Source organism: Danio rerio, chromosome 7 (genome assembly GCF_049306965.1).
Source record: "Danio rerio strain Tuebingen ecotype United States chromosome 7, GRCz12tu, whole genome shotgun sequence".
Taxonomy (NCBI): domain Eukaryota; kingdom Metazoa; phylum Chordata; class Actinopteri; order Cypriniformes; family Danionidae; genus Danio; species Danio rerio.
Window position 1 is genome coordinate 19,164,546 of NC_133182.1, and position 21,793 is coordinate 19,186,338.

Sequence of the window (21,793 nt, forward strand, 5' to 3'; positions counted from 1 at the left end):
AATTATCAAATAAATATTTACAATAGGCTAAAGGCATATTAAATTAAAATAGGAGAAAATCCAATAGAAACAAATGGTACCATTTATTATCGCCCCATGCAGGGTCCAATGTGTTCTTACAACCATTGAATAACTAAGTAAATAATAATAATAACAATACTAATAATAATAGGCCTAATAATAATAATAATAATAATAATAATAATAATAATAATAATAAATTATTATTTTATACAGAGTAGGCTATTATTTAGGCCTACAATAGCTCTGAAACAATCATGTAAACCAGGTGCTCCTCGGAAATGGCTATCTTTGCTCTGCATCAGGTGCACAGCAGCAAGAAGCTTGGCAGTGAACTATGACCTTATTTTAATGACAAATGTCTAAGAATACTGCTGATTTACGTTTTTATTTAATTTATACTTACGCAATGAATGTAAGCCTGCTAACTGTGTGTGGTTCAAATGATAGAATATGTAAACTTTGTTTATATATATAATTAAATAATATTAATTAAAAGCCTGCGTGTAAGGCTTTTATTTTGAGGGTGACGTCACGAGCGCAGATTTGGTTGACCAATTAGAGGAAAGTGGGCGTTTCAGCACCGCCTACATGTGTAAAATGAATTTTAAAGTCGTTTATCCGTTTTCCTACCCTAAACCAAAAAACGAAAATCCAGCCAAAATCTCGTTTTTTCGTTTTCTCGTGAGCAAAAGAAAAACGGAAAAACGGGCGTTTTCTCCATTTCCTTTATTCTGTTTGAAAATGGAAAACAAATGAACAAAATGTACACGGACCTATAACACTATTATTACTTTTTTTTTTAAATTGTCACACTTCCCTTGTTGCAAAAACGTAATGTCTGTATTGTTTGTTTTTATATTTTTATCCAGTGTGCGAATTATACATTGACATGTACATTGTCAAATTTTTCGGTAAGTTAATGTAATATGCTTCAGTGAATCAAATATATGTATTTATTTAAAAGACATCTAATTTATTAATAAATGTATTTAAGTTTTCAGTGTTCTGTGGGATAGACTATCTAGTGCGTGGGTGTCCTAACTCGGTCCTGGAGCCGGTGTCCTGCATAGTTTAGCTCCAACTTCCTTCAACACACCTCCCTGGAAGTTTCTAGTATACCTAGAAAGAGCTTGATTAGCTGATTCAGGTTTGTTTAATTGGAGTTGGAACTAAAATATGCAAGACACCGGCCCTCCAGGACTGTGTTTGGACACCACGGATCTAGAGTATTCTGACCTGGGGTGTGTTTACCAAACAACATCATAACTCGTGGCTGAACTATTATACTAGGATGCATCGTTTAGGAAAAGAACGATGTAGTGATGATTGTTTCCCAAAACCTGTAGTTTCTCTGTCGCAGATCCATCGTTTGAACGTTGTTAGTTATAAAGTAAAACACCCATAATGATGCTCTAAACGGGGTGGAGTAACTACTTCTTTAGAGAAGAACCCCATAATTTTTAAAAAAGTAAAATCCAATATTAGATTTGGTAATAACATGCACTCGTTTTCCATATTAATTGAAATATATGTAAAAAGCACATATAAGGCCTGTGTTTCCTTTACAAATATTATTGGAAATATTACATATTCTATTCTTAATTAACATAAAATCCCTTACAAAAGCTAGAACGAATTGTATTATATATTAATCAAATTAATAAATGAGGCGATTTATTGAGAAATTAAATTTAATATTTATTGTTTTTTTAGGAAATGATATTATGATATATATATATATATATATATATATATATATATATATATATATATATATATATATATATATATATATATATATATGTATATTTTTTTTTTAGTAAAGTCTACTTTGACAATTTGACACATGCAAACCACTGCAGAAATGTTAACCAACAGGCCAATGTCATATACAGTACAGACACTTAATAAATAACCTACTATAAATTAAAAGCATTAAAATATTCAGTTTTTTTAAGTTTTCACAAGCTTTGGAGACGTAACTTAAATTCCTCTTTTAAATAATAGGTCACCTGTAGCTTTCGTCATGAGCCACGGCTGTGTTCAAAATGACATCAATGTTTTCAAAGTGCACTGCGAGGAGAACACAATTGTAAACATGAGGATCGCTAAAACTGAACTGTAAAAATATGTTGAAAGCAAATTACACCTAAGAGAGATGACTTTAATGCTTTTAAAAAAAATCATTCCAAGTTTAAATGTTAGAATGTTCTAAACGAATAGGGCATAGGGGGAATAACAGGGAATAGAACACACCCAGGAACTATGCATCTAACTACAGCTCCATAGTTGCAAGCATACAAGTTTGCAAAGCAGTTTGCGCATGTTCATTGGAATGACAGATTTGAGAAATGCCAAATCAACAAACTATGTTTGTAATGACACAACTTGTGACCTTAGTTGGCTAACGATGGTTTTCGGAAATGCACCCCTGATTAGCTATTTCGGCTTTCTTTAGGTCAACTATGCAAATTATGCATCATTATGCATTACTTTTAGGCTTTATTAGAAACAAACACATATTTTTTGAGAAATCAGTCTTGTGAACTCTTACGGTGTCGGTGCTCTAAATCTGCCAGTTTTAGACTGTTGAATTACTTTTCTTATATAGACTGATTGGTATGACCCGTTATAGTGGTGGTCAAATGGAAATCTATTATTTTATTACAGATAATAGATAGATAATTTTAGATGATTTAATATACAGATCAGAGACTTCCTCCACCCCCATTTATCTTGTTTTGACGTCCTTCAAGGGGGATCAAGCCCTAATTAGGGGGGTCAATCCCCCCCAAACCCTCCTGTAATTTGCATTCTGCTTTTATCTGTTGTATTTACATTGTAATTGCCTGTTGTTATTGCAATAATAAAAACTTTCTCAGGCTATATTGGCATTTTTCTCAGGCTGTACTGAGCGTAGGTTCAGTAATTTTACTCTTATAGAAAAGAATTGGTTATTTTCTCTCACTTTAAAATGAAATAACTGAACATAAACAAAATGCTGAAGAAAAATGCTCATTTAAGAATAAAGTTTTGCTCTTCATTTACTCATGAGTTTTCTTCTTCTGCTGAGCACAAAGGAAGATGGCCAAACTGAAGAATGCTGACTTAGTATTTTTGTTAATTGACTTTGATGCGTTTAGAAAAATCTCGCTTTGTGTTCAAGAGAAGAATTTCATAAATATTTAGTACCAAATGGGGAGGAAATGAACTATCCCTTTAAGTCTGCTGAACGTCCACTTAAGTTTCTGATGAAGTTCTAGTCGATTTAGTATTCACAAAATTATACAGATAGAATGAGATTTACTTTACTTAAAACACTTTGTTGACAGGAAGAGGTTTGTGAGTGGTGAACAGAACATTTATTAAGTAAGCTATAATTAAGTAAGGTTTAAGTATATTTTAAATACATTTAGGCCTAGTAAGTTCACTTTTATCAATGTAATTGTATTACTGCACTGTAAAAAGTCATTTTGTGGCCTTGTAGATGTACACTTTATTTAAGAAATGTTTTTTTCTAGCTTTTTTTAAGCATTTCAAAAAGAGAAAATATTGAGTCAATCGAAAAGTGATTAAAATGAGCATTTCATCATTTCCTGTTACAACACTCAGCTGGCTAGCACTGGCCACTGTGAGTCTATTGTTTTTATTACTGACAACTAGGCACTATAATTTGTAAAAGTGTTATTTTATGTGTAACAGTAATTAATTATAAGTATTTTTAAACATTTTGCACTGCTACAACTCTGCTAACGAACTAAGTATACTAATGTGGTTGCTTTAATTTTTTAAGTTAAATCAAATGAACCATTTTAACTTAGTTCACATTATGTGTGTGTGTGTGTGTGTGTGTTTGTGTGTGTGCGTGTGTGTGTTTGGGGAGAGGGCACTTCCAGATGTAACTTTTGCTGCTCACATGTCCTGAAATTTGCCACCATTTATGGAACTGAAACTTGAGGTAATTTGCTTTCTTATGTGTGGGAATATTGCACAACCTGCTTTATGTAATACACCTCAGACATTGTTTTCAAGGGATAGTTCAACCATAAATGAAAATATACTCACCACAAAGTGATTCAAACCTTTATGAGTTTAGTTTTTCTGTTGAACACAAGCAAAAACAAATACCATAAACGTCAATGGTTACAGAATTCCAACATTTTTTAAACTAATTTTGTGTTCAACAACAACAACAACAAAAAAATGAAACTCAAACAGGTTTGAATCAATTAAAGAATGGGTAAATGGTAACAACTGTTTCAGTTTTGGATGAACTATCTCTTTAATTCACAGGCGTCAAACTCAGTTCATGGAGAACCACAGCTCTGCAGTTTAGTTTTAACCCTTATTAAACACACCTGATCAAACTAATTGAGTCGGTTAGGCTTGTTTTAAATGTTTACGTAATGCTGCGATCATGCTAGATTATAAGTATTTAACTTAATTCTTGAAGGGCTGCAGCTTAGTCTCTAGTCTTGAACACCTTTATTATCGAGAGGGTGCTCGCTGCAGAGCCATTTGAGCAGAGCTGAGCTCCAGCGAGGGGGAGCATGAGCTCTCGCTCTGCCTCCTGTAAGCTGTTTTAATGCGTACACCAACCCCACCCCTAACCCTACCCCCAGTGACATCACTCGTAGAAGAAGTGCAAAAAAGGTGGAGCTCAAGCTCAAGCTCCCCCTCGCTGGAGCTCAGCTCGCCCAAATGGCTCTGCAGCGAGCACCACTTGTTATTATCTGGATCAACTGTGTTTAATTAGGGTTGGAGCAAAACTGTGCAGAGCTGCGGCCCTTCAGGAACTGAGTTTGAGATCCATACACTAGAGTTTGAGCTTGCGAAATTCTGTCATATGGCGCTGCGAAATTGCTTCATATTTTATACTGCTAGAGAGGTCTTGTTTTGATCTTCAGTTAGTCTCATGCATTCAAATGATGCAGTTCTGCAAGTCAGAGTTTACCAATCTTGAACTCTGCAAAGCAGCGAACTGGACTGGATCACAGGTATTAAGAGACACATTCCTGATCAAATCTGGCTAAAATCTAAATTCTTGATTAAATCTGGCTTAAAGTCTTTTGTCCACTTCCAACTGTAGTACTGTAGACTACTTCTCTGATCTTTCAATCCAATACTGCGAAAACAAAACCTTTAACAATCATGTGCTTTTTTTTGCCAACATTTGTACAGTTAGAAAGAAGCAATTAAATACTTTATGAATTGAGGGTTATTTCCTTTGTTTCCAACAAGTTCATATTTCCTAATACGGAATACTGTTTTATAGTTTTAACATAATTATTATATACACTGTAGTCTTTGTTTCCATTTGTTAGATTGTTAAGTAAATATTTTAGGATATCAAAAGTAATTATACTGGGTATGCAAAGGATCAGGAATTTATCACGCAAACAAATATGATGTAAAAATGTATTTTGAGCATTATTGATTTCAAATGTACACAATAGTCTAAAAAACAAATAAACAAAACCAAAAACAAATGGTGAAATCATGAGCTCCAAGAGTGTGCCGTTTGAAGAACAGATTTAGCGTAATGCAAATAATAATTTGTAAAATACATGTTTTATTTTATCAAAAGAAAAAAAAAACTGAAATATGTTTGACAAAATGAAGTGTAAATTTAAGACATTTATTATGAATGAATATATAGGTGATCGGCACAGTGGTTTTTCCCCATTTATGGGTGTTTCCCAGTTCTGGGTTGCGGCTGCATAAAACATATGCTGGAAAAGTTGGTGGTTCATTCCACTGTGGGAACCCTTGATAAATAAGGGACTAAGCCGTAGGAAAATGAATGACTAAATATATAGGCCTACAGAATTCTCTTTTAGAGTATATGAATGAGTATGGCAGCTATTGTTCTTAGCAGCCATAAAGTTGCTTGGCTACTTTGCAGACACGCAGACGCACACACACACACACAAACACACTTATTACCTAAATACATATTTCAGGCTTTACTTCTTTACTTTTACTTGAGTACAAAAGTGTGGTGAGTACTTTTACCAGTGTTATTTTAAACATGAGTATCTGTACTTCTACTTGAGTAAAGGATTTGTACTTTTGCCAACGCTGATGAATGGAAGTCTATGGGCGAAAAGTGTAGTGTGACCACAGCTTATGCCGAGTTCAGACTGTATGATTTTAGCCCGGGTTTGGACTCGTCGACTGGTTTTGATAAATCGCAGTAAAATGCCTGAAATCACAGGCAAATTGGTGCACGCGAGTAACAATCCCGCAATGTAAACTATCAAAGATACAATCTGAGAGAATCGTAGATGAGTCGCCGATATTTGTCATGCTAAATACCTGGAGCTGTCCATAATTAAAATCATGCCGTGTAAAATGTGTTCTGATTGAAAATAACATCAGTGATTACCTGCAGCCAATGAGAGAGCAGCGTTCATTAGTGTGCGTATCTGCAGGCCAGCGGGAGGTTGTCAGAGAAAGGGCTCTTTTACAGTCTATTCAGACACAAGAAATGAAGGAAAAACTAGCAGAAATTTGGCAGAAGCACCAGTGTCTGTTTGACATGTCATCTGAGCAATACCACAACCAGCTCGAAAAAGACAAAAAGCAGAGGAGAAATTGCTAATTCCTACAAACCCAGGTGAGCAAAATAAATAAATTTTCTACACTATTAAAGGCTTCTTTCTCATCATGTAGTTAATAACAAACAATATACAATTTGTTTTTGGCTGTGAGATGTAGTTTGGATAAAGTTGTCGGCGATTCTTCCTATTATAAAGTCATGCAGTGTGAAATCCTTGTCGCCGCCGTGTAAACAAAGCAGCTACAAAACGCTAGCCAGGATAGTCATGCAGTGTGAAAACATCTGTGACATGGCGACTTTGAAAATCATGCAGTCTCAACTCGGCATTAAGTGTATTGAGGTTGGGTTGGAACTACAATGTGCAGGGCTGCGGCCCTCCAGGAACTGAGTTTGACACCCCTGCTTTAGAATACAACAAAATATACAGATTAAGCTGCAATTCAAGTTTAAACCATCTGATCATAAATAGACTATATGCATTACAATTAAAGAAACTCAGCATCAAAATCAATCGAATAACATTATACGGAGAAAGATTTAAGAGGTGTACACCATAACAATAAGTGCTTTAATGAAAAGGCATGCAAACAAGATTTTCTGAAGAATATTGGAAGCCAGCAGCCGTTGACATCCATAGTAAGAACAGCAAATACTATGGAAGTCAAAGGCAGTTTTTTTCTACCATTCTTCAGTGTATCTTCCTTTGCGTTTAACAGAAGAAGCTTTTTGGAAGGGTCACAGGTTTTGTCAAATGTGTTGACTTAGGAAAATGTATTTTTAAAAGAATAAATACCACCAAAAGACCTTTTCTTTAGAAATACACCCTTTATCTTATGAACTACAGATGAGACCGAGAGAAAAAAAGAAAGAATCAACAATCGCACAATATATGCTGACAAAACATGAAGGAAATGTTGAAACTAATATTGGGAAATGGTCTCAAACCATCCGCTTTCTAGCAAATTAACCGTCCGTTGTTTATCAGATGGCTTCTAGACTAATAAATCCAGACATCTGAGCAATACGAGTGCTCGCAAATACTGTTCTTTCAATACTGTATACATTTCCATGCGCTCATACTTACATAATGTACATTTACAACAAACGGACAGCTTTCCTATATAAATCTACACATCCTCTGTTTGTAATTTGCATATTCAGTGCAGCAGATAAGCATTAACAGCATTCGTCAATAAATTAACCCTGGATGTCCTGGAAAACCAGACGACCAGCCAATAAAACAAAGGGAATCACAAAAATCTATCTGCTGCTACTGTACATTCTGCATTTCCGCCAATGAAATCAGACATTCTTTAACATCCGTGATTACAGCCTACTGCATTCAAATGAAAAAGCTTTGCATATAATAACTCCAGATGGTTTCAGTTGAATTTAATGAGAGAAATGATCTGGTAACCACTGTGTAGTACTGAAAATAGGGAAGAGGGACAGATTGACCACATACAGTAGCAGCTAGTTTTACAGTTAGTTTCGATGGCAGTAGCACTGACCTTCTTAAAAAAAGATGCATCTATCAGACTATTATGCAGTTTGCACCAGGAAACATATATAAATAAACACTGCTGGTTCCACACAACCGATTTGTGTTGGGACAACATAAAGGAATTAGGTTAACTTATTAGTTTTACAAATTTAAGTGGGTTGAACTTTAAAAAAAAAGTTAGTTGGCCCATCAAAATCTCAAGAATTGTGTTGTTTCAGCTCATTTTAAATAAGTAGTTTCAACAAGCAACAAAATATATTTTTTAAATGAAAGGTGATGTAAACAAGGACACTAATGTAATCATTTTGATCAGTAAAAAAGTCAAAAATAATTAATAAAAAACTCAAATTTTAATTGCACCTTCATTTGCTTGATTTGAATACATAAAAATTTATTAAATTACTATAAAAATCAATACAAAAAAAAATATTTACCTTCCAAACATGTCATGAAAGTTTGCGATGTGATTAATTTTGAAGTTGGTTTGTGTGTTAAGACTGAAGATTTTCGGAAGACATATTTTGCTAAAATGCAGGCGTTTTTACAATCCTGAATATCATCATTCAATACAATGTCACGGATTGAGGATTCAAGATCACCTGGAATTTTCAGAAGAAGTGATATAATATGGAAACGCAAGCATGCAGCATAAACTGTGCACCTGATCTTTGGTTGATCATCACTGCACCAGTAGGTGTTTTTCCCAGTGGTGTTATTTAAATGGCTTGTTTGGCTGGGATTGAAAAAAAAAAAATACAACGTATCATTTACAGTCAAGTTATGATGGCATTATTGACCCATTTTTCTTACTGTAAATGTGACAGACTTTCAAGAATATGTAAAAAATTACATTGGACTTGATTTTATCCACTGATAAATTATTAAATCATATAAAGCGGTCATATAGCGGTCAATAGCTGGATAACTGATCCAAGGAAGCCCATTTTCACTGTATGAGAAAATCATTGCTTATGATTTTATTACTCGAGTCTTAATTATGGTAAAAAGTTTAAATATTGAAACTTCAAGTCATAGTTATGATTGGAAACTATGAAAACTATGAATGGACAACTTTCATCTCATAATTAGGTTTTAGAAGGCCATAATTGTCAGAAAACTTAAAAATATTAAAATCTTAATTGACAAAAAGGGACAAATTGAACTTTTAAAATAATTATTACTGATTTGTTTGACTCTTATCTCATAATTAGGACTCGATACATGACTTTCTTTTAGTTACGACAGTTATAACTCTGATCATTAATATTTAATATATACAATATGTTCTACGCTGTGTCCTAATTGATGAACCGTAGCATAAACATGCAAAATTATGTCATAATTATGAGATGAGATTGAGATAACTCATATTTCTTCTTAAAAGTCTCAACTCTGAGATGTTTCCTTCCTAGCTTGAAGTAGTGAGTCACTTCTCATGTTTAGGTCATAATTATTACTCATATTATCAACATTTTGTCTATACAGTATGTTCAGCAATTGATCTCAGAATGCACCAAGTTTCAATTTCAAAATAATTGTTATTAATTATTGACTCTTATCTCATAATTAGGACTTGGAAAGCTAATTTCAACTTTTTTTTCCAGTTATGACTGTTATGACCCTAAACGTTTAATATATGAAATAATTTCTACTTTTGTGTCCTAATTGATGAACCATAGCATGAACGTAAAATGATGTTATAATTATGAGATGAGATAGAGATAACTCATTAGAATTTGTTTTAAAGTATCAACTCTGACTCTTTTCCTTCCTAGATTGAAGTAGTGTGCCATCATTTCTCATGCTCTCTTGTTTTGGTCCTAAGTATGACTCATATTATCAACATTTTGACCTTTTTGACTGTAAAGTATGTTCAAAAAAGTTTCAATTTCAAAATAATTGTTACTGATTAGTTTGACTCTTATCTCATAATTAGGACTCATTACACTAATTTCAACTTTTCTTTCCAAATATGACTGTGATAACCCTGACCTTTAACGTTTAACATAAAACATTTCTTTTACTTTGTGTCTGAATTGATTAACCCTAGCATGAACATGTAAAATTATATCATAATTATGAGATGAGATTGAGATAACTCATTATATATTTCTTTTTAAAAGTCTTCAACTCAGAGATGTTTCTCTCCTAGCTTGAAGCATTGTGCCATCGTTTCTCATGTCAACTTGTTTTGGTCATAATTATATCTCATATTATCAACATTTTGTCCTTTTTGACTATACACTCTCAGAAATAAAGGTATGAGAGATGTCACTGGGGTGGTCCCTTTTTAAAAACTACACATTTGCTTCTAAAGGGTCCATATTAATACCTCAAGGATACATATTATTACTAAAACGCGCAAAAGCATTCCTTTTAAAATGTTTAGGTACAAATATATGCTTTTGAGGTACCAATATGGACCCTTTAAGTACAAATGTGTACCTTTTGAAAAGGTACCACCCCAGTGACAGCTCTTGTACCTTTATTTCTGAGAGTGTACAGTATGTTCAATTATTTATCTCAGAATGCGGCAAGCTTTAATTTTAACTCGCAATATATTTATAATACATTAAAGCTGACTCTATGTTTTTATTAATTACTTTAATATTTAATTCAATTTTCCAATGCATGATTTTGTGTGATAAATGGGCTTCCATAATGGACCGAGGGCAAGTGCTGGAAAATAAGGCGACTTGGTGACATGAGTCTAAAAGGAAGGTTGCTACAAACAAACACAATAAGACCTGGAATGTGCATTAAAATAGTCCATTTTGACATTAAAACAAATGATAAAAGCAGTATATACACAAACTAGCAGTACACGACATGGCACGGTGGAGAACGCTGACAATCATTCACGAGCTGAAGGCCTAGCATCTGGATTTGTACATTCAGTCGAGAGCAGAACTGGAGGATCTGGAAGCAGCATCAGGATTTAGCTGAGGTCGGTGGAGGTTCCACTGATGGCTCTGAACACATGGAGAGAGTTCTGGAGCAGAGAACGCATCATATCCTCTTGGAAGATCTGGGGAGAGGGGAAGCAAATCAATCTCAGATTCTAATGACAATGACAAGAAAACCACGATCTCAATATCTATTGACAATGGCAAGAAAATGACAATCTCAAACTCTGATGGACACTGGATTACCACACATACACACACACACACACACACACACACACACACGTTAATGGTGGGAGAAACATTTTTAGCTTTGAAGCAACTGAATCAATTGCTTTGCAAAAGGATTCACTGCTATAAAGCTTTTAGGACAGCACATGCAGCACTAAATTGTTTAAGGCATTAATTGTTTAATGCAATTGTATACGCTTCCTTTAAACATGTATGGACATCACCTATATCAGACCCTCTAGTTTTTCACAATTTGTTTTGTGATTTGACTGATTTTGTAGTTGTAATTCCCAGAATTTTGCAAGACAATTTTGTGATTTAAAAAACTATACATAAATATAAATATTATATAAATATATTTATATATTATTTACTATATTAGGTAGCTACTATGTTAGGTGTGCAATCTCAAACACTGACAATAACACAAATCATAAAAATAAAGCTTTTTTATTTTGGTCTCTTGTCAAGACAAGATCTAAAACAGATCTACAACACAAGGAATTAACCGCCCAAGGAATGTTGTATGAGGTTTTATTTTTTGTACGAACTTTTTCTCTCTCTCAGATTTCCCTCACTGTAGCATCTGACACCCTTGATGACATCATGTACCTCACCCATAGAACATGCGTTAAGGCTTCCCCTACCGTAATACACCTAAAACCGCCACAAAACTTGTTGCAGGGAAGCGTTTTCTCTCGTTAACTGCAGGGAAAGTTTCAAAATCATTTATCGATTTGATAAGTTGAACATATATGTAAAGTACAAATAATGTCTTTCAATTCAGTCCTATCCAGCTGTCATTCTTAAATCAATCTCCTTCATTGTAAGCTGCTTGCTTCTCTGTCTGTTCCACTGCTCTGTTTGCTTTTTTTTCAGTCTGAAGCGCATCTAACGCACTCAATGGCCAATTTGCACCACAGGATGTCTATATCTCATCTTTGCATTGCCTTCACATGTAGATCACTTGCGCTTTTCGAGAGACAGATCACCCCCGGTGGAGAACTATTACTATTACATATTCAAAACGTTTCAAAATTTAGGAGGAGTTATGAAGCCGTGCTTACTGAAATCAAGTGATCTGGCCAGTTTGATACCGTACATGCTCTAAACCACTGAATCGAAACATTCGTAACAGTTTTTGAAGCTTCATGAAGCAGTGCCTCAAAAGCATTCCTCATTAACAAAGTATGCAAATGCGCACACACGTTTGTTTTTGTCAATTGTGTAAACATTCCTTAGGTTTTATTGTGTTTTAAACCGTATTTCTATTGTTCTACCCCAAGCTCATCCCTAAATCCAACGCTCACTTAAGATAATTCTACTTTCTGGAATAAAACCCCCAACTAATTCTGGATGTCTTATAAGTATTTTATAAATGGGCATGATGCAATGTCCTCATAAATCACCTAGTCCTTGTAATAGCTGTGTCATACTCATGTCATTACACAAGTGTGTGTCCTGACATGTAACAAAAACACATACAGAAACAAACACACAAATCTGCACACACAATTACACTATATAATCATGGCATATAGAAACTGCATGCACAAGAGTTTAAAAGAAAACGAGAGCAATACTCTTATGCAACAGAAGCAGTTACCTAGAACTCAATCTATAGGAGACGGCAGCATAAAGAGGAAAAACACAAACATATTAGAAGCACACAGAGTATTAGGAGTAGAGTACACACAGTGAACAGGGGTGGCAGGGGGTGTTACAAGAGATGTTCTAATATATAGTATAAGATTTCTTACCAAAACTAACAATTTAACAATTGTAATGAATTTAATAACCTGTCGGAGTTTTATATAATGCCACTGTTCTTTTTTATGAAGGAGCGAAAACAATCAAATCTATTAGTTTCAATATTTTAAATAAGATTTTTTTTTTTTAAAGTCAACGATTAGAGAAAACCTTATTTTCCAAAAATGCTTTGGAAAAATGCTGTTTTAAAACTTTTTCTTTAAAAACTTACCAACACAGTGACAGATTAACAAAACTTAAATGTCATTAATGTTAGTTGACACAGTCACACTTCATTTTAAGGTACAATTCTTGCTACTAATAGACCATTAACTATGACTCCATAACCTTCTAATTTGAGATAAACTTTTATTTTTTTAAGTCTGATAAGATATGGAGGAACAATATGGTGTAGAAATCCGACTGTTCAATTAAAAATAACACTTGCTTGGTTGGCACAGAATGCTTTAAACATTCTAGATTGGGAAGTGAAAAGACCTATTCTAGAAATGTATGAGATTGTGAAGAAAGGTAAGATAATTGAACCTGATGATACATCTTACATGAGAATTTGAACATGTTGCCATCATGGAGACGATTAAGGATTTTGATGTGTAATCTGCTGTTAAATGAATAATCAAGGGTGTTTACTTGAGTTGAATGTAAATTAAATACAAGTAATATTTTTTATTTTAAATGTATATCATTTCATTATTTATATTTATTAGTCCCGTTTATTTTTCCCCAATTTCTGTGTAACGGAGAGAAGTTTTTTTCAACACATTTCTAAACATAATAACTCATGTTATAATAACTCATTTCTAATAACTGATTTATTTTATCTTTGTCATGATGACAGTAAATAATATTTGACTAGATATTTTTCAAGACACTTCTATACAGCTTAAAGTGATATTTAAAGGCTTAACTAGGTTAATTAGGTTAACTAGGCAGGATACGGTAATTAGGTAAGTTATTGTATAATGATGGTTTGCTCTGTAGACTATTGAAAAAAATAGAGCTTAAAGGAGCTAATAATTTTGTCCTTAAAATGGTGTTTAAAAAAAAAATGTAAAACTGCTTTTATTCTAGCCGAAATAAAACAAATAAGTCTTTCTCCAGAAGATAAAATATTATTAGACAAACGGAAAATTTCCTTGCTCTGTTAAACATCAATTTTTCAATGAATATGGGTAATATATTTTGGTGCATTTAAACAAAACAGATTTAATAAACATATATAAAAAAATAATAATATATACGTAACATTTTTTGTTTCTCTTGTACTTCATAATTACTAATAAACAGCCAATATCTTAACAATACACATGTAATTAGTACTTAAACTAAAGTGTTACTGTTGATACAGATTCTAACTAGTTAAGCTTAACTTCAAACATGTAAAGATAAATGCTGAAATTAACATTAAGATAAATAAATGCAGGAAAAATATTGGTCATGCTAGATAATGTCAATTAGTGTTACCAAATTAAACCCTAATGTAAAGTGTTACTTCAGAAGTCTGTTTTACTGTTTGCATTTACTGCACACATGCATACACTGTTTTACTGTTTGCAGCTGCTGTGAACCAGCTTGTATTGTCATTTAAAGTGTGAATTATATCTATAAACAAAGTGTTCAACCAAGCAGCCACTCATGACTCTGAATGGTTTCTTGTTTTAGTTATATAATACAACTGCGAAGGCACAGCTGTAAACAGAGCCATAAAAATGCTATAGCAAATAATTAATGGGAACTAGAGAAACCGGTCCTTGGTCAAGTTTTGGAAAGCAAAGATCTGGGGCTTCTGAACAAAACAACGAAGAGCGAAAAGTAGTTTAGGCAGCTAGGGTTAAACATTTATTCCATGACTTGCTCTTTTTAAATGTGCATTTTAAGTGTAATACGTTAGGGTGTCAATTTATTAAACTTCGACACTATAAGCACTAATAAACACATCATTCATGTATATTGCAGACTTCCAATTGAAGGCATCAAATATTAAATGCCAATTATTTGCACTTAATGAACACATAAAAGGTCCTATTATTTACAAGTCAATAAGTTATACAAGACAAGCGCAGGAAATTGAGGGTAACATTAAATAGTAATATTAGTGCACAAAAACAATATTAATTATATATAAGAAAGTAAAACAACAATAGAAAGTACATTTCAAGTCAATTATGTGGTGTCATGGCACAGCGACTCCAGGATGGCGTGCAGAGCAAAACAGATCAAACCTGTTGTGCTTTAACTTTACCAGCTCCCAAAAAAAAACCTGTCAGCCAATCACACCGCTGCTAGTTATAAGAGGAGGACAAAAAATAACCCTACATTTACAGATTAAATGTTTTCAGTATTCAAATGTTTTCAGTCCTCGAGCAAACTCACAGCGAATTTATTTTTTCATTTGTTTACTGAGGGAAATGCCCAGTTAGCCCATTTCCTGGAGTCTGCATAGACAACAAAATAGACATTAAGATCAAAGATTTATCTTCATTCAGGCTGTAATTGCTATAAACTTTGTTCAACTGCAAAAATGTAAAACTAAAACACTGCATTTGAAAATTAAATTTGCCAAGAGACAAATAAAAGCTGGCACTTGTGTGTGAAAGTTGGGGTTTGGCTTGATAAGGATGTAAACTGTAAAGCTTGTCAATCTTCTTATTAATTAGTTTTTTTTTTTTTTTTTTTCGAAGAAATGATCTAGGCAACGTTTTCAACGTTTTTTAGTAGAGTCAGATAACCTAAGGAGTTAGTGTGGCAATCAATTTCTGGGGTTTAGGTACTAAAAGAAAAAACGAGGAACCAAATTATGATGGGTCGACATTTTGATGAAAAGTGGGTTTTTCCCCATAAAGGCTGTTACAGTAGATGTGTGTGTAAATATGTTGACTACTATAAGATACCCCTGATGCTAGTTACATAAACTAAGTTAGTTAACCTAAAACAAATTCTTATTCATATAATCTCTGAATTTCGGACAACACAAAAAAGTCCTGTTTGCACTATAACGGCTGGGAAAATCAACTGGAATTACAATTTGAAGAAAAAAAAAATATCACAAAAGGATCACATTGACACTTGACATATTCCAAGTGTTCAGTGGAGTTACAATATTGAAAAATAAACCTAAACTGAATGTTTTATCTGATGAAAATTTAGACTTCTACCATTTGTCTCTGTGCATGACTGAGCGTTCATGAGTTCTTAATCAGCAACACAGTTCACTATTAATCACTCATCACATTTTTTTTTATGATGAACACAACAGATATATTTAGTTCATAGATAAAAGTATGTGGATTGTATTTCATATTTTCAGGGGTGGCTCCTCCATTTATAAAATACTAGCCCCTTCCTTGTATTTTTTTATTTTGGTCATTCAATATTATCTGCTATTATTAAAAATAAACAGTGGTCTGAAAAAGATGGAAAGACAAGTAAATGATGACTAAACTTTGAGAATAAAAGCACAGGTTCACCCAAAAGTCTTTAAAGTGTTACCATCAAACCAATGAAATAAAACGGAAAAAATGTGATGCACATGTGAATGTGCTCAGTCAAGTACAGCTACATAAAATATATCACTAAATCGAATGAGGAATTTAAAACAGAATGCATGTAGAAAAACACAAGGCGCAAATAGCAGAAAGGAAAATAGAAAGTGCAAACTTTCTGACCCTGAACATCATGTGTCGTGTTTTATAAGACGTGAGCATGTCTGTCAAAAGCATGTTAACATGAAAATGCAGTGCAGCATATTGCAATTTGGAGTTAATAATAGCTCACTACTGGTGATTTTGAGTAAATATACATAAATATGCATATTTCAGAATATATACAGTAGGAGATTTTTAGACTGTTTGCCAGATGCATTTAATGAGATATTTTGCAAAGATATACTGTAAGTGACTTAATTTAATATTCAGCAAATTAAAGTCTGTGTAAACAGGATGTTGCAGAGACTTCAATTTCAGTATGTCAATGTATTGCACATCAATCCCAAATAGCAAACTAACAGCAAGAGGGGTGTGGTTAAGAATACACTATTGTGGATGAAGCTGTTACGCCCCATACACACAGGGCTTCATCGTCATTGCTTGACTGAAGGCGTGTCTGAAGTTGGGGCTGAAGCAATCGTCATAGCAGCGTCAGCCAATGAAATTCAGTCAGCAATAGGGCAATGTCTAGCTGGTGTATTTGCATACAGTGATCTGATTCGCTGACGCTTTCGTTGGCGCTTAAAAAGTTGAGCTAGTCCCAACTTCTGCAGCTAACAACGCCTCTGAAACGGTGCAGACGGATCCACAATGCAGTTCGGCAACGCCTGACATCACCCATTCAAAGTGAATGGGAAGCGTTGACGCTGACGCCCCATGTGAGTGGGGCGTTAAACTAACATCAACAGACTTTGATTGAAGATTACCAAACAACCTTTTTTTTCAATTTTTGTTCAAAATGAAATTTATTCAAACCATCTAACATATCGATTAACTAAATAATGTTCCATTACTAATTTTTAAACCTTAATTTTCTAATTAAAACACATGTGATGCAACTCTTACACAGTTATAAACTAACAATCGTAAAGAGAACCAATGTACGCTAGCAAAATAAACACAATTAACAAAAAATAAACAAAACAAATTTGATTTCACATCGACTATTAATGTACTATGCAGTGTGTACTTGAAAAAGTACTTAGTTCAAGAATTTTGTAGTTACTTAATAATAAATAAAATTGTAGTTTCAAGTGGGTTAACCTCCTGTAAAAAAGTTTTTAAATTTTATTAAAATATTAATTTGTTGTGCAGAAAAAAAATCAATTTTGGATTAAGACCAGTCTACATACCTGCTCGTGGATGATCTCAGAAAGCTCTTTCACCATGCTTTTAAAGTTCGCCTTCAGTCCTTCATGGTATTCATACTGATCCTCTTTAATGAGCCTCTCATTGATGTCCAGAGCCATACTGCAAGCATTGACAAACTGCCTGCACCAAAGATAAACACAAACAAGTATGAATAACAAAAACATTATATGCTAATAACACGAGCAGCAGTCGCTTCTAGCAACAAATGAACCAACATCAAGTAGATCAATCAGTTCTTTTACAAGGTAAAGCTGTAATACAACAAGAGAAAAGTAAAACTGTCATATATTTGTCAATGAGAGTGCCATGGCCTCAAATTCCTGAGTCGTTTCCAAGAATGAGATGCTCTAGAGTGATAACGCATACATACATTCCTGCAAAATGGCAAGTTGATACGTGCTCTTAAATAAACAGGGAGAGCAGTTGGTTAGGCAGCTATTGTTAGAACGGTTACTATTCTCTTGAACTACAGTTCTCTAGAACGCAGAGGAAAACCTTCCCAGATGAGCCAATCACGAGATTAAAATCAGGACAAGCTTGAAAGTAGCATTAAAACAAGGCAAATTAATGCCAAGCTCATTGATAAGGGAGTTAGGACTAATATTGGAATCTCTCACATATATCAGACGAAACTTCTGGCTATCAAGCAATAAGACAAAATTTTTTTTTATTAAAAATCGATATTAGAATGTGTCCTTTATATGTATATGTATTTATATGGTGCACGCCTCACTGCAAGAAGGTCATTCGTTCAAATCCTGGCTGAGCTAGCTGGCATTTCTGTGTGGAGTTTGCATGTTATCCCCGTGTTTGCGTTGGTTTCCTCAGGTGCTCCGGATTCCCCCACTCCAAAGACATGCTATAGAGGTGAATTGGGCAAACAAAACTGGCCATAGTGTATGTGAATGGTGTGTATGGGTGTTTTCCAGTACTGGGTTGCGGCCGGAAGGGCATCCACTGTGTAAAACATATGTCGAAATAGTTGGCGGTTCATTCTGCTGTGGCGGAATCTGTTATATAAGGGACTAAGCCGAAGGAAAATTAATAAATAAATGAATGACTGTATTTATCTGCAATGTAATGTCCTTTTTAATTTTATTAAACATGATTTACAGCAGACACAGACTAAATTAACTTAAAAGAACATTTATTTACATAACAGATCATTTTGTTAGGCATATTTAGAACAAAATTGCAAAATTATAATGTTTATTTGCTAATTTAATTCTTAAATACTTGCCACTATTCATAAAACCACTAGGTTTTACCCATTTGGCAGCCAGTTTAATACCCATTTGTTACACATATCATATTTTCAAATATGATAAAAACATTTAATATGCTTTAAAAAGAACGTTATACTTATTGACAATGAACATTTGTGTCCACCAAACTAATTTGCTCACATCTAACATGCTTTCTACATGCATAATATACATGACATGATATCCATTCTACATTCTTTCTACCAATACTCTCCCGCCTGTCTGACTTGCTAGAAAGTTTCACAATCTGACATATTGTCATTTAAGTCTCTTCACATTTCTCTTATCTGTGACAAGCTGATTTGACACAATCTACATTTTAAAACAGCAATATAGAAATAAAAAAAGATTAACATTTTTTATTGTGCTTAATGCAAATCTGTAACACATATAGATATGCAAATGCTAATCTGTTACTCGTATAGATGTTGCCTTTATGTTCCTGTTACCAAACCATGGCTTTACCCTGTCATCTACCCACACGGTAATCCAATCCCTTTAAACCATACCTGAATATTTCCTTGAGATCCTTGACTTTCTTGTTGGATTGACCTGATTTGGACTCATCTAGGAAAGCTCGAGCATAGGCCATCGGTCCTGCGTTCACCTGCGCCACAAACAGCACAAGATGCATGTATTAATGCCTATAAAGTATCATCAATGACCAGCCGCTCAAAGACTATTACAACAAATGACAAATATTGCACTACTACTAGAAACATGGTCTTAATATAATCCTAGGTTAACAGGAATTATTTTTTGCATGAAATGAAATTTGTTTTAGATGTAAAAGCTTTTACTGGCATTCATGAGCTGTCTTTTATATTTGTCAATGCTTTGTTTGTTTGTGCATGACGCATATATACATTGTTATCATTTATATACAAACATTTAAGTTTGAATGCAGCAGTTATTGTATTATATTGTATACCTTGTTAAAAAATAATAATAATTTGTTGTGATTGAAAATCAGGGTTATTCCACCTACATATTACTAAAAAAAGGTACTGTTTAATCTATAATAATAATAATAATAATAATAGTTTACCTTCTGGCATTTGATCATTTACAACATTTAAGATGTTTAATAAAACACTCCACATTATTGAAAAAACACTTATTTTACAACTACCCTAGAGATAAACAGTTAAGTTTAATCAGTAATAATCCATTCAGTCGGTGTCCAGAAGCACTTTTAGCTTAGCTTAGCATAAATCATTGAATTGGATGAGATCATTAGCATCTCATTTAAAAAAAAAAAAAGAAAAAAAAAGGAGTTTTTATAATTGTATTAGTGTATAACATAAAGCTTGACCTAGCTGTGGAGTGTTTTCCGGCACTGTATGATATTATTGCGCCTGCTGCAGCCATGGTACGGCAGCAAAATAGTAACTTTTCATTTTCCATCACTCTTAGTACATCATGTAACTACAAAAGGCTAAAGCTTTAAATAGGAAAATGTATTAATTTTTTTTCATTTTTTGAACGAGATGCTAATGGTCTAATCAGATTCAACGATTTATGCTAAGCGAAGCTAAAAGGGCTCCCACCTGAATGGATTGAAAAATTGGTACTCGACTCAGCATGCAACTTTGTTTATAACACACTTTAAAACAACAAACTTGACCCAAGTGCTAACAATAAAATAAAAAAGGAAAAAAAAAAAAAAAAAAAAAAGAGTATAAAGAAATAAATTTAAAAACAGTAATGAAAAATAAAATAACAATTAAAATCTCATAACATCTCATGCTGTGCTACAGTAAAAGCCAAAGTGAGCATGCGCATAGATGAGATTTAAAAACAAGAATGGAGAAGGCCTGTCAAATGTGCAGAGGCAGTGCATTTCACAATTTACACAAAAAAATAAATTAAATAATAAGTGAAGTTTCACAAACTAATTTCGAGAGGAGCACGTGAAATGATTGACTGCAGCTGGTCTCTCATCTGCAATCATTAGTTAGCCAATCAGATAATCCAAACTCACTATAAGTAGCCTAGCAAAAACTACTCTCTTATCTTCCGTTTTCCAAAGAAACCCTAAATCCACCCCTTCTCCCCCTTTCCTCCTTTGCCATGGGTAGCTCTCGAGAAGCACCTGATCTCATACTCCCCTTACATGCTCTATTGACCAGGCGGGAGCCCTGGGCTCAATTATCTTAGAGCTCAGGGTTCTCTCCAGGGACAGCATGCCAAACCTGCTAATAGCATCAAGCAATATCTAGGTGTGTACTCTTGAGTAATAATTTTTTAAAAAGTGGGTAGCAGTGATAGCCTCACAGCAAGAAGGTCACTGGTTCGAGCCTCGGCTGGGTCAGTTGGCATTTCTGTGTGGAGTTTGCATGTTCTCCCCGTGCTCGTGTGGGTTTTCTCTGGGTGCACCGGTTTTCCCAAGACATGCGGTGCAGGTAAATTGAATAAGCTTAATTGACCGTGCAAAATGCTCTATTGTCCTTGTATTTGTGGTTACACTCAGTAAACAGCGGTGAGTTCGGTGAACGGATGACCTTCACAGCCATGCACAGTCATTTCTGTTGAGCATGTGAACACAATGGCAGATTGGTATCTAATTCCAGTTTTGTGACAACACTAGTATTGGTCTGGCCCTCTAAAACTGCTCCAGAAACTAACGTGGCCCCTTAAAAAAAAATTTCTTCCACCCTTTTGCTAATGGGTTA

The 21,793-nt window shown here is 34.0% G+C and overlaps 1 protein-coding gene across 5 annotated transcripts in view; it reads right to left on the minus strand.

The window, feature by feature from the left end:
* Positions 1 to 7,391: 7,391 nt before the first annotated feature.
* dock11 (dedicator of cytokinesis 11) overlaps positions 7,392 to 21,793 on the minus strand; it is a 152,593-nt gene continuing 138,191 nt past the window's right edge. For 2 of the 5 annotated variants that reach the window (XR_012382568.1, XR_012382567.1), the window contains 4 exons: positions 19,628 to 19,725; positions 17,835 to 17,973; positions 10,795 to 11,118; positions 7,392 to 9,015 (listed from right to left, as the gene is read on the minus strand). Coding sequence is in view for 3 of the 5 variants with exons in the window: in XM_073907182.1 (XP_073763283.1) it covers positions 11,029 to 11,118; positions 17,835 to 17,973; positions 19,628 to 19,725 (327 nt within the window). In the remaining 2 variants the exon portion in view is untranslated. Of the gene's footprint in view, positions 11,119 to 17,834; positions 17,974 to 19,627; positions 19,726 to 21,793 lie in introns of all 5 variants that reach the window. The other 3 variants (XM_073907182.1, XM_009303084.4, NM_001202493.1) reach the window with 2 other exon arrangements.